We start from the raw sequence: 14,561 nt of genomic DNA on the forward strand, positions 1-14,561 counted from the left end.
CAACCTCTCTGGGCAGCCTGGTGCAGTGCTCTTCCACCCTCACAGTGAAAATTTTTTTTTTCTCATGTTTAGACAGATCTTCCTGAGCTCCAGTTTGAGCCCAGTTCCCCTTGACTAGTCACTAGGCTCAACCAAGAAGAGTCTAGCCCTATGCTCTAGACATCCGCCCTTTAGATGTTTATAAGCATTAATCAGGTCTTGAAAGGGACTGGAACAAATTATCTGAATATTTTAAAAAGGAATCTTTGCACAAATTTGTAGTTCTCATGCATGTTGTATTCATCAACAGAAGAAAGTAATTTTCCTTATTTAACCTATTGTTGGATTGTGATTGTTATTGTACCTAAAGTTTTACACAACTCTTTTAAACTGGTGATGAAATGTAACATGTATAGCCATGTTTTTAGTTGAGGAAGTTTGGGGATGTGTTTTATTTGTGTTTCTTTTTTTTTTTTTTAAATGCTAACCAGTTTCAGGATACTATAACTAGCTTAACTATTAAAACCTACCTGTAGTAAGGTTCTACTTATAAAAATAGACGTATACTGTTCTAACTATAAACACATTAATTGAGTTTGAATACTTCTATTATAAGCCATTGTGGTAAGGAAACTCTCTAATTTATTACACTACATTGCACACCCAGTGAAACCAGAGTCAGATAATGAAAAGTGTGACCAGATCGTAAAGCACCTCCCCCCACCCCTCCCTTCTTAGCAGACTTCACTTTAGTCATGATTTTGTTCCCTTTTTCCCCCTGCACTGTGGCACAGGGAGGGGCAGGGAATGGGGGAATGGTGGTTTTGGTCTGTTCTTCACAATTTGTTTTCCTTATTAGTCAGGGGGGCATTCCTCACACTCTTGCCCTATTGCAGCATGGGGTCCCACCCATGGGGGACAGTCCTTCACAAACGTCTGCAGAGGATCTATGACCTTCGCTGATGGGCTTGGCCTTGGTCAACAACAACTCTGTCCTTGAGGCAGCTGGTGTTTGCTCTGTTGGGCCTGCAGAGAGCTTCTAGCTGACTATTCCAGAAGCAACACTTGCAGCCCTCCTCCTCAACCAGAACCCAACCATGCACAACTACAACAGTCATGCATTTCTGTCTATATTTTAAAGCATTTTTTGTATAATTATTTTATTTTTCTTCAGATACATAACTTCTTTAATTATATTGTTAAGTGTAGTGTATGATGCAAATCTTCTAAGTGATTAACATATGTCTTTAATTTTCGTGTCCAAATCTGAAGTGAAAGATAAAAGTGATTTTTATTTGAAATGCAGAAATTAAAATGAACATTTGGAAATCAAGTCCTAGGATAATATAAATATCCAAGAAGTTAGCAGAGACTTCACTGCTGTTTTCCAGGCAATCATCCCATTGCCTACTTCAAAAGTCATGCTTTTAATATTAACTGTCTGGAGCACATTTCGACAAACACATGCCAGGATTATTTTTATTAGATAGCATAAGTTAAAATTTGCTTTCATAAGATCTCAGCATTAGAGTTTAAAAAAACCCCAACCAAACAAACATGTTTTTCTCTAACATTACACTGTTTTCTCACTCAGTAATAATTGTATAACAAGTTGATGGTTGGAATCAATTCCACAGATAAATATTCCAGTATTTTTATGAGGCCGTAAATTTAAAGTACCTTTACTGTGTTAACTACATTCTGAAATAATTATTGACATTTTGACTCAAGTGTAAAGTAACAGTTTCTCATCTCAACAGCTCTTAAGTTTAGGCATTTTGCTTCAAATTATGTCAGTGACAATTACAAAGTAAATTTTAACTTGAAGGAACAGGCATGGTGTTGCAGAGGGCCATAAAGGAAATATACACTAACATCTATTAATAATTTAAATATTTATCGATCAGGGTTTTTTTCCCTGTTTATGAGTTCTACAGAGAACACTGTGGTCTACTAGCAATATATTCAAAATATTTCATCAAATCTTAGCAGCAGGAGTATTTTTCATTACTTAGAAGAAAGCATTACTACTTCTGCGTCAGTGCTTCGTTAATGCTAAAGCTGGATGTTTTGAAATATTCATATATGCTTTAACTATCTGGATCTGTGATTTCAATGGCATTCTGGCACAGATTTCTTTGCAGGCACAAGCCTCTCTGTGCAGGGAAACAAAGCATGGAGAAAACTTTTTTTATAAATTGCTATGTCTACATTAGCTAATAGAATGGCACAAGATAAATTGATCTGTATGGTGAAACAGTGGGTGCTGGGTTTTTGTACTGCATACATTTTGTGGAGATTTACTGTGGACTAGCTCTAGTCAGACCCTATGAACTGATCTCTTGTTAGTTCAAGCTTGCTAGGCATATCTTTTGGGTCATATCTTTCATTTGAATTGGATCCAAAAAGAGTCCAATATATTTGCTTCAAGGCAGTTCTTCCAAGGATATCAAAGTTCAGGGATTGAGGGTGATAAGGTGATTAAATTCTGTAGTTCATACTTTACAGGAACTAAGATATTAATGTGGATTCACCCAAAATGCTCTTTGTTCGTATATCTATTGTGAACTATTGTGCATTTAATTTTTTCATATATATTAAGACAAAAATATGATTTTTAATGTATACATGCATTGCTATATTCATATAAAATACAGTGCCAGAACCTCAAGTGATATATGTACATACATGAGTATTGCTTAATTGGATTAAGTGTTTCCATCACATCACATTTTAACCTTCTTGAACTACAGACGATTAAAGGATCATCATTCCATAGCCTATGAAAAATACGTCTGGACAGTCTTTCCGGTTTCATTCTTTCTCTGAGGGTAGTTCTGTGTAAATGATTTTGGAAAAAGCTTAGGAATGTATACCTTCCATTTTATGGCTTTTTAGTGCCTCGTAACTGGGATAGAGGACTCTATTCTTTTTCCTTTGGACACATGAAATAATTTTAATAATGTTTGAGGTTCAAGAGAAGCTGCTGAGGATCTAGACCCAAGTATCTGGGTTATTGATGAAACTGAGGGATTTGATTGTTAATTTTCAGAGAATAATATTTCAGCCAATGAGAAACTTTAATGGAACTGTGTAGCAAATAGACCAACATAAAAATTCCTCATACTTATGCTGAAAGGCAAGAGCTAACATACATAACAGCTGTTGTGAATTAATACCCCTGAGCTTGTTTTGGGCAGTAAATTCTTTGATGAAAAACAAACCCCTGCAGGAAAGAAAGACTCTCCAAATATTTCAGGAAAAGTGAAAGATCTGATCACAGAGAATTTTGAAAGTGATGAACATTAGCCATCATGAAGTTATAAGTAATGAACAGTATAAAATACTGGAATGACACTTGCCTAAATGAATACTCTTCCAGTGCCTTAACAATAGATTTTGGTCAAACAAAGAAGCATTTGGAGGATTTTAATGAAAACTATTAGAAAGAGTTGGAGTCGAATACTGGAATCTAATCAGTTAGTTCAGGAAAAAAATACTAGAAGCACTGAAGTTATGTTTAATGTACAAGAAGGATTTAGGGCAAGCTTTTTTATGAAAATAGAAATATGATAAAAATCTTACTTCATGTTATAATTGTTCTCGGGAAGACAAAGTGCTACTTCATCCATTTCTTTCTTGTAGTAGAAAAATAAGAGAGCACTGGAAGGTCATAGAAGCTTGGTTCTTATAATTCTCAAACAAAGGGACACTGAAGTGATAACAAAAGTATTTTTTTATGAGCAGGCAAAAGAGTATAATAGAATTATTTTGACCATCTCTGCTACAGATTGTCTTTTATTCTTGGTTTCTTTATCCTCATCTTTCAATAGCTACCAAGAAGAGCTCTTGTGAAATGCTAAGAATATTGGCTTCATTTAAAAGCCTTGTAGATCTTGTTTAATTTTTCTAAATGAACCTATATGTTATATTTTGATATGAGGATTCTATCACAAAAGAGTATTGTATCTTTGAGAAAGGGATGTTCTTCATATTATTGGTGTCTTCTCTGATGATATTCACAGAAATAATAGGCATTGCCTGTTGTTTGTTTACTTGTAAGAGAGACGAGAGTTGCTAGGGATCTTCTTAATGAACATAGCTAGGTGAATGAAAAGGATTTTGGGCTGCTCAGAAGTCATTGTTGTGATTCAGAAAGGCAAATTTAGATAACAGGCGAGAGAGAATATTTGAGAAAAACATTGAGCTTTAAAGGAAAAGTGTATGTTTGAAAGTTACAGTAAAAATGCCTATAATATAAAATGCATTATGAAACATTATCCCTGAGTATAAAATCTTAACATGTAGCCTTGGGCTTAAACAAATAGATATAAGTAGATTTGTATATCATATTCATCCAGAACTAACAAAATATGCTTCTGGTTTATGACCAGGAGCTCACTACTGCAACTAAAATTAATAAAAATGCTACCAAAATAAGTGGCAATAATGATAGAGAGTCTTTCTCTTTTGTGTAGAATTCTTACCTGATAGCTGAGTGAATCACAGTTCTTTACAGGTGATTCTTGCTACAGAACTGTAGTATGAGAATATTATGCAATTAGTCCAACTTATTTTTAAAACTGCAGTTGTTACTACCATTTGCTAAATTTGAAAGAAACAGTTGATTTTATTTATCAATGTGTTTCTCCTGGTTTCCCATCCTGTTGTAACACTTATCTCAGGTGTTTCAATCCTCTCATTAAAAAATAATGCCTGTTTAATTTAACTTCCTGCCAACTTTTTGTCAACCACAACGATAGAAATTTAGAACAGTAGAAATATGTGATTTGAATGGGGGAATTGTGTGTTGAATGGAAGTTGTGTGGGTTGAAACTATTCATGCAGAATAGCAATTGTTCATTAATATTTTGTTTGTCTTCCAACAAGCTTCCAGCAATTAAGAATGAATAGAAAGAAAAGGATAATAACATGTTTTATCAAAATTTCAGTGCTAAAGAAACACTTTGAATTTATGTGATGAGTTGATGTATCTCTTCTGCCTATTTTTCAGATCTACCCTATACATATCTCAGAGTCACTCTGTTATACTTACAAGCTGCTTGACATTGATTGACTTTCTGCAGCTAAAAAGAATTAGAATAATATTTAGGTTTAACACATCACCAGTGCTTTTTTATGCTTTAGCACTGAGATACAGAAATTCCATTCAAGCAGAAGAAAAACCTTCTTTACTATGAGAGTGGCAGAACAGTGGAACAGGTTACTTAGAGAATCTGTGGAGTCTCCATTCTTGCAGAACCCAGCTGATTACAATCCTGATCAAAAGGCTCTAAGTGAACCTACTTTGAGCAGGAGTGTTGGACTAGATGATCCCTAGAGTTGGCTCTCTGGCCATCTTAAATCCTACTGAACTGCCCAATATACCACATGTTGTTAAAGAGGGAAGTTATCTGATTTGCTACTTAGAGAAAAAGAATAACCTTAGTTCCTGGTCTTCCAGGAGTTTGGGTGATGTCCAAGCTAATGCTGAATGAATTAGTAGAAATATTTAAAACAATATAGCTTGCTTTAGCTTTGTACTCAGTTTGGACTATTTTTAAAATGCTTCTCTATATAGCAAGTTACTTCTTGGATTGCATTTTACAGTTGTTTAAAATGTTTTCAAAATCCTGGTTCTTTTGAGATGTAGGTGTTTTGACAGCTGGAAGGCCCGATAGAATCTTCCTATTTTTATCAAAGTGCTAAGTAATTAAGAGAAAAAATTGCCAACTCTTCCTTGTTACACTTTAGTGTATCTACTTTGTATCCAGTATCAATTCTTAGGTAACTGGCTGAGATGGTGGATGGTTGTAACCCTAGCTCCCAAGTGTAAAAAGGATTCACTCTTCCATCCCATCATTATAGTCCAAATACTCAAGGTTTTGAACGAGCAGCTTTTACAAACTTGACAGCAATTGCTACAAAACCATGAAAGAATATAATCCATAAACAGTGTGAAGTATCAGGAAATACAATGCAAAACTAGAAATTTTAGGAAATGAAGGGAAAACCCCTCTCCTAATGGCAAAAAAATGTCATGATTAAACCTCACGTAGCTATATAGATACATACTTTTTCACCAAGTCTGTCCACAGTCTGTCCCTAATGTCAAAATCTGAAACTAGGGTTCTTTATGAATTGAAAGTATAATATGATTTTACTTTTTACCTTGAATAGAAAGGAGTTAGTTAATACGGGGTAATGCACTGTACCATAGAATAAGTTATTAGAGCTCAATTAGTACAGACTGCAATACATGTATGTCCTTGGCATTGCAGTGATTTTTGTTCTGCTGGTGAGCAGAAAAGAAAATACCTTGATTCTGAAATACAGTTGAAACAAAGAAGAGACAATGATTTACTTTTGGGGTATCATGCAAAGGTGCATCTTTTCCCTGTGATCTGATCATCTCCATGATCAGATCTAATTAGGGATAATTCCATATGCTGTTATCAGAAAATACCAGTTTTCAGAGGGAGAATATTATCAGACCTATTGCATTCTTACTAAATGTAAATCTAGTAAGGACTATTCCTGCCAAGGGACTAGTGAAGGCTTAAGGTTGCTCTTTTGGTGGGAAGGACAAATTGAACAGCTAGTGGGCTTATTTGGGTAAAAGCAGCTCTACCATGTTGATTCACAGTGCTGGCAGATGGAGTTGTATTAATGTTGTGCACTGAAAATCAATAACGCTAAACATAACCCTCTCCTCTCATGGGTATGTGCCTTAATTTGTCAGCACTTGGAAATTTCTCATGTCCATTTTTCTGTGAAATGTTACTGATACAATTTAATCAACGGAAACACAAAATTAAGGATGTAGCCTGTTTCTCCTTGTTAAAGTGTGGTTTATATCCTTATTGTTGGCATTGCAAGAATTGCATGATATAACCAGCATTTTATCAGTAGCATTTTGGAAATATGAATCCTGGTATTCATCCTGCTTTCCTGCTGTTTGTCTTACTAATATATAGTTTTATTTCAAACCTCAAATATTTTACAGATTAGGATCTAAATGAAAATTAGAGTACATAAAGTTCTGTTTATGGAGGGATTTTTTTCATTCATAACAATCAATGCATTTATCATGTATCAACATTCTAGTGCTCGTAACTTTCTTGATAGGGATTAAATCTCATTTATCTTAAATGTTCTTGTTAGTAAGAATTAAAGGACTACTAGGAGTTACATAAACAGTAATATGCATACACATACCCTTTTTTTTTTTCAGAGGCATTGTATATAAATCCCACTCTTTTCATTAATTTTCTCTCTTAAGGTGTGGTAGATTTTTGGGTGTAAAAAATAGGTGCCATAATTAGTCTATCCTCAATTTTCAAAATGTATGAAAAGTCACTATCTTTTACAACAGACAGTTCTGTTATGGCTATTGCTATGTTTATCCAGATTATTCTGTCTAAAGTATATGCTGTTTTATGCATCAAAAAGGATGATGTGTCAGAAAGGAGAGAGTAAACATAGTGTAGATATTCATTTTTTTCTGTTCTTGAAATACATTAAATTAGCTAAATACAGTGTTCGTTAACTACACAAGTAACAAGCATATATTGTGATTGAGCTATATTTCTTCTTATCAGAAAAGCATAGGCCATGTTATTCCACAAGGCAGGACATATTAAAAATTTGCAGTCCATTTCCCTGAGAAGATCTGGTTGTCAGAAGTAATACAATATAGAAGTCAGAATTCTGATGTTTGTGCTGGAAGTAGAAGTGTAATAAATGCTGTAGTATCAGATGCACATCACTTTTTCAGAAAGGATTTTGTCAGCATTATATCATGCTCATTGATATTCTGTGGACTGGGATGAATTTGCTCTACTGAACTGTATACTATGTATTTTAATTTTCTGTCAAATAATTCCAACTCAGTACAACACTTAAGGGAAAAAAAAAACAAACCCACAAACCAAACAAATTGGTTCATATTGGTCTAAAAACCTCATTAACTGAATAAAGGCACATCACATTTCTTTTTATTTAGAGGATAAGTATTATTTTTAGGCATCTTCAGCCTTAGCCATACAACATCCGAACTTTGCATCTGTCACAGGTATTCTCTGTATGTTATATAGGTAAGACATATATTAGAAGAATATATGAAGATGAACAGGACATTCCTAAAAATTTTATAGTTCTTTCCAAAGCTTCTTTTAAATAACTTTGCTACCATTCTGGTGGTAACTGCAGAGATGATAACTAGGTGTTCTATGCTCATACTTGATAATTTCTTTTAATTAATTTTTTAAGTTGCATCATTCTGTTCTTGTAATACCTGTAAATGATAAAAAGTGTTTACAGTGCAGCATGTCTTTGCAACAAGATGACCCCATGGAGGCAATTATTTCTGGAGAAGTAGATGGAATTTATTCATCACAATCATGGAATAAAACCTTAAGAACCTCTAAGCAGAACCCCCAGAGTGGTAATATTTGTCTCTTCAGATTAAGTAATTAATAAGAGTTTCCAAAGAGAGTAACCTGAAGAGGTCTTATAATACTTTGCAAGTAGGACCAACGTGTAGGTATGTGGTAACCAAGAATTATAAGCTTTTATCCCACCCTTGAATTCTGCTTGGTCTCTGGGTGTTTAAGTGTCATACTCTCCAGTTATCCATGGTCAGAACTGCAGGTGTGTTTGTCCAATTAGAAACCTGAATAAAGAATGAGGTCTTCATATTTGAAGGGTAGCTTCCATTGAGCTGAGTTAGAGAGTGTTAGTACTTCACAGGCTATCTGTAGCCAAAGGTCCTCAGCATCTTTTGAAAAGTGTTTTCTTCTTGTGGTTTAACCCCAGGCAGTAACTGAGCACCATGCAGCTGATCAGTCACCCTGCCCCCCTACCAAGGGGATGAGAGGGAGAATGGAAAAAACCCCTTGTGGGTTGAGATTATGACAGTTTAATAAGATAAAAGGGGGTAATAATAATAACAATAATAATGTCATATTAAATAAATAAATAAATATTTATATAAAATGACATACATAAAAAAGTGATGCACAAATGGAGTTTCTCATAACATGTGGAAAACCCCCTAATTCCCAGACTGTTTTCAAGCAGCAATCCCTCCTCCCAGCTCACTTCCCCAGTTAATTCTGGAGCATGATGTTCTGTGTCAGGGAACATCCCTTTGGCCAGCCTGGGCCAGCTCTCCTGGCTGTGCTCTCCCAGTTTCTTGTGCACCTGGCAGAGCGTGGGAAGCTGAGAAGTCCTTGACTTGGTGTAAGCACTACAACTACCTAGCAACAACTGAAAACACCAGTGTGTAACCAACATTATTCTCATACTAAATTTAAAACACAGCACTATACCAGCTGCTAGAAAGAAAATTAACTGTCTCAGCTGAAATCAGGGCATTGCTAAACTGTGGCCTGTGGTTCCTTCAGAGTCTGAGAGTTATCAGGTTATCATATGGCTATCAGGTCGATAGGGCCTTTCAAATATGCATTTTTAATGTTTCCTCTGGGAGGTTTGATAACAGACAAACACAGCAGTCTGTGGCAAATTATGAGAATTGCTTTCTTAATCTGCATGCTTTTTTCAACTTGTCACAGTATCCCTAGCACCTAATTCCTTCCTGGAAAAATACTTTGATATTCAGGAAGAGGCTATGAGACAGGGTCTAAATAATTCAAACTTGTGGGAGAATCACAATGTTTGCATTATCGGTCCAGAATTTAGTAGTAATTGACAGATAGTTAAAGAATACAGTATCTCACTGCATGAAGTTTTGGTCCATCAAACAGCTCACAGTTTAAGTACCTATCTAAACAAATATTTATAAAGTTAGTTTTTGTGAGGTCAATATGATTAGTTATGATGTTGTAACCTTAAATTGTAGTCAAGTTAAATCCTTAAATGAACGTTTAGGAGATGTTTATATATCCATTAGATACTATCAGTATTCAGGAGTAGGCAAGTTCTTAAAATGATACTTCACTAAGCTCCATAGAAATTGATGGTCTTGTACCTATTTATACCATGTAAAACGTGTTCCATTTCTGTTCCTGAAAGGTATATGTTATGCATGTACTTGCTAGTGCTAGTAAGTATGCTTACTGCCATGCTTAAATATTTAGCATGAGCATACACAAATTACTCTTGCTTGTCTGTGTGATTCCACAATATATTTTTCTGAATCTTTTCAAAGATAAACTGTGTGATCTAGACTAGGTCTTACTTTAAAGCAAAATCCAGTTTTCCATTGAGAATTCGTATGTGGATATTCATTACATAACCAGTTATTTTAATTCAAAGCAGATTTCTTATATTCCAAGCCTATGTATTTATTTTCATTAAATACTATGTACCATACTAGTATAGTACATTTACCCATACATTTACCCTACATAAACCCATATTCTGCACATGCAGCACTGCCAAGTCCAACCACTAAACTATGTCCCTAAACACCACATCTAACTGTCTTAAATACCTCCAGGGATGGTGACCCATCCAGTTCCCTGGGCAGCCATTTCTAATGATTGTTAACCGTTTTGGTGAAGAAATGTTTCCTAATATCCAATCTAATTGAAGTACAATATTAGAAGTACAATTTAGATTGTACTAGTAGCTTTGGCATATGTAGTAAATAGCGAGTTCATATTTTCCAAAACCAAAACCACCTAATTTCTAATGTAAGCAGGAATGGCTGGGCACCCAACATGGTAATAATATAAGGAAATAAATATAAATTCAGTGTCAAGGCAGTGGAAAGCTCCTGTGTGTTTGTTTGGTGTAATAACAGACTTTTCTGGACTAGTGAAACCGTAACTTCTACTTGCAACTATGCTTAACTAGTCAGACTATAATCAGATTGGAAAGAAACAAGTGAGCCTGCTTCCAAGTCTTTGTCTTTGTTTGACATATTTTATATACTTAGAAGTCTATCTGTAGAAAGAACATGGACAGAAATCACGACTTCCGTAAATCTAAAAAAGGCAAAAGAAAATTGGTAGCTCACATCTAAAGCCATAGCTTAGGTAAATACACTTTACCTTTCTTTACATTTGTATAATTTCTCTGAGAGAATTAATGTGTGTGTTAATTTAGTAATAACACAATACACAAATTATTATTGAAATAGGAAAATACAATACAAATGACACAGATTACTGCAAAAGGGCTTTATCCTTCTTCCACGATTCAGAACCAGTAGATAGCTTTTAGAATTCTTGTGCAGTTCAACAAAAGGATTTCTTCTGAATATTCCTGGAAGTGATGGATCTTTCTGAGCATCTACAGGGAAGAGATACTCAAATTGTAGATTGTAGATAACCTGTCCTCACATAGCAGTTCTAATCTTCCTATATACTTTCTACTATTTCCACATTAGTGAAGGGTGCACCAACTCTAAAGTATTTTAATATGCTCCTTCAATGTATATTACTTGTGCTCTCCATTCTTTGTTTTGCTCCTCTATTCTTCTTGCATTTGATGTGATATGAAATGCTATATTAAATTGATATAAAAGCTCTTAGCAGCTGAAGAGCGAAGGAAACTTCAAATGGTCAAAAGCTCACCACTAGAATATCACGACTTCTTTTGGAATTTTCTCATATTTCTAACAATGCTCACATTTATAAACTTCTGTTTTACTTGTGCCAGGAAGACTTAGTGTTATATCTGTAGTTCAACTAGTTTATCATCATCAGTGAATATCTTTACATCTTCAAAACTTTGATCCTCCAAAAAAATTGTAAAAAATGTAACTGGAAGTTCACCCACCCCTCTGCTTCTAAACCTAACATGGACTTCTGTTCTTTAGGGCTTGTGTAAATGGTTGTAGTTGCTGTTTCCTCTCTCCAGGCCGGCATACACATTTCTACTCTAGAGTGACCAGAGTTGTATAACTTTGTCTCATTCTAATCTAGGGCTTGAAACACATCTGAATCCAAAGGCGGGCAGCACTCTCACACCTCACATTTAAACATAGGAAAGTCTGCATAGTGTCTTATAAATAGGATCTCTTGGTGTTGTTTTAGATGGTGCTTTCTAGAACATCACATATTTCTCTCTGGTTTTCTAGCCTTGAAAACAGTAAGTTATTTCAAAAGTATTAAATTATTTGAAATGTATTATTACTGCTTGAGTGTATTTCAAATTGTAGGAGAATCTGCTAGCTTCTTACTAAAAACCCCGCTTGTCCTCAGTGTCCTCTGAAATGTGAAAGATAGACTCTCCCACTTCCTGGGATGCTCACTGGTGCCAGGGTTCAGCATGTAGACTTCCAGAGCAACAGTAATATCTGTCATTTTGAATGAATACAAATCTCTAACAATCTATGTTTGTACAGTCCCAGTGGAAACATGTGGTGTCAGCTGTGCTTGCAGTACTTTAAAGTCTTTATTAAGTCAGCTGGCAACACACCCTGTCTCCAGGCACTGAATTTTATGGCAAAGGAGCTAAGAGATTGAACCCTTTTTTTTTCCTTCGCCCCCTTTTTTTCCCCTCCTTTCTTGTGTCAACTAGCTTTCAAAACCATAGGAAGTGATTTTAAAAAAGGCTTAGGGGTGTTCTGCTATGTTGTTAATACCCACAATACAGTTTACAGGTGAGCCTTTATACCCACCCACACAGTCTTACACATACACATGCACACACTGTCAAGAACCTTTATGCAGTCTGATATAAACTCCCTTCAAATTATTGCTATTGAGTAAAAGAGGAACTGTTCAGAATTTATAAATAATCATAAGAAAGTTTTCTTACCCCATGCAGCCATTTGGAAGGAGGTTATGCAAAACTGTGGGAAGATTCTGGACCTTATATCCCCATAAAAATCCACAGGGCCTCTGTCCAGTGGCCTTTTAAGGATTGTACTTGCTGTTTGCTTTAATTTAGACAAAATTGTTTAATTGGTAAATGTTAAAATATTAGTTTGCTTAAGTCATGTTTTGAGAATCAGTTGTTCAAAGACCGAACTTTTCAGTGACATTCAGAATCTTTTCTCTTGCAGCCATTTCGTAGAGTGACGTTTTCTGTTGTGAGTCAGCCTCAGGACCCGCATCAAGGGTCATTGCAGAGTTGCTATGACAGCGGTCTGGAGGAGTCAGAAACACCAAGCAGTAAGAGTTCATCAGGGCCAAGACTGGGTGCCCTTCCACTCCCAGAGGACAACTACGAAAGGACTACGCCGGATGGCAGTGTTGGTGAGGCAGAGCATATGGAAAATGGTAGGGGCAAACACGACATTCACACACATAATCTCACTAGCAAGTGATACTAAGTAGACTTTTGAAAGGTCAGTCCAAAACCATAAATAAATACATTAAATAGCTAAAATTGCAATTATTTTATTTTAAAGTTTGTTAAAATGCAGATACTCAAAATAATGGAACATAACAATATTAATAAACCCAACAGTTTCTTTTCTTTATCTGATGTAAAAGTTATACTGCAGAGCAGTTAAAACTTTGTAAAAAATGCCAGTAGAGGGCTGGGGAGATTGAATTAATTGAATTAAATGCCATACATTTCATTTTAGATAAAAGACCATAAAGGACATGTATTCTTTTATCTTTCTATTTTTGGCTTAACAACTGCTTAGCAGATTTCCCAGAATGTAACATATACATCATCAGGGGGGAAAAACAAATATTTTAAAAAAGGTAGGATTAGAAAATCCCACTCCAGAGAATTCCCTTTTCCCCAAAAAACATTCTGTAGACTGTTTTCAGAATAACACTGAGTGTCAAGTCCATTCGTCATTATTTAGAAAAGAACAACATTGCTTACATTTTCCCCAGACTTTATATTGTACAGTACTTTTAAAACATATCATTTAAAATCAGGTTCTATTTATGTAGAAGTAGAAAATGCTGAATCCTTATTTATTTTATAGTAATTCTCCAGCTATTAAAAAGTAAGGTAATTTAAATCTGAGGTTTTGTTTTCCTTTATATCTAAAACTAGAGTTTTTTTTAAAAAAAAGAATTTGGAATCTATTTCATAAACCCGAATGTTTTAATGTCTTCCATTTATTGGCCTACATCTAAAATTTTATGAAGTCAGTCACTGACTTCATTGCCTTTCCACCTGCCCAAAAAACAGTAAAATAAATTATTGTGTGTCAAAGTGTACAGATTTTTGATAGCCAATGAAATAATGGGTTTGCTAATCCAATTGGAATTGGTGCGTATATGCAATAAGGGGGGGTGTATTTTCTGTTATAGAATGAATGAATTAGTTTGGCTAAGTGCATGTTTTAGTTTTTCAGAGATTACAGCACTGGATAATTTCTGTCTTTTATGAGATAAACATGCCGACCCAATAAAAATATATTATACACTATGGTAAAATATTACCAAATCCAGAATGTCTGAAGAATGGTTACAGCAGTTTACACATGCTTATAATATATATCCCAGCTACATATAATCGACTGACCAAAAAGGAAGATGGTAGTGTCCATCTAAAAAGAAGATATGTTAGGTTATGTATATGTATAAGTGTATGTCTATATATTCTCCTTGGTTGTTTATTTGAATATATCTCTTTACCTTTAATTTTTCTGGCTGTGTGGTATGATAGAAAGTGATACTGATATTACTAGAAAAATG

General features: G+C 34.9%; 1 protein-coding gene across 3 annotated transcripts in view; it reads left to right on the plus strand.

The window, feature by feature from the left end:
• Positions 1-14,561, plus strand: part of PCDH7 (protocadherin 7) — a gene marked incomplete at both ends in the record, with an annotated part of 265,318 nt that overhangs the window by 118,368 nt on the left and 132,389 nt on the right. For all 3 annotated transcript variants that reach the window (XM_084267008.1, XM_084267009.1, XM_084267010.1), the window contains one exon: positions 12,959-13,175. In XM_084267008.1, coding sequence (XP_084123134.1) covers positions 12,959-13,175 — 217 coding nt within the window. The remainder of the gene's footprint in view (positions 1-12,958; positions 13,176-14,561) is intronic.

Source organism: Gallinula chloropus (assembly GCF_964237585.1).
Source record: "Gallinula chloropus genome assembly, chromosome: 7".
In the NCBI taxonomy this organism is placed as follows: Eukaryota; Metazoa; Chordata; class Aves; order Gruiformes; family Rallidae; genus Gallinula; species Gallinula chloropus.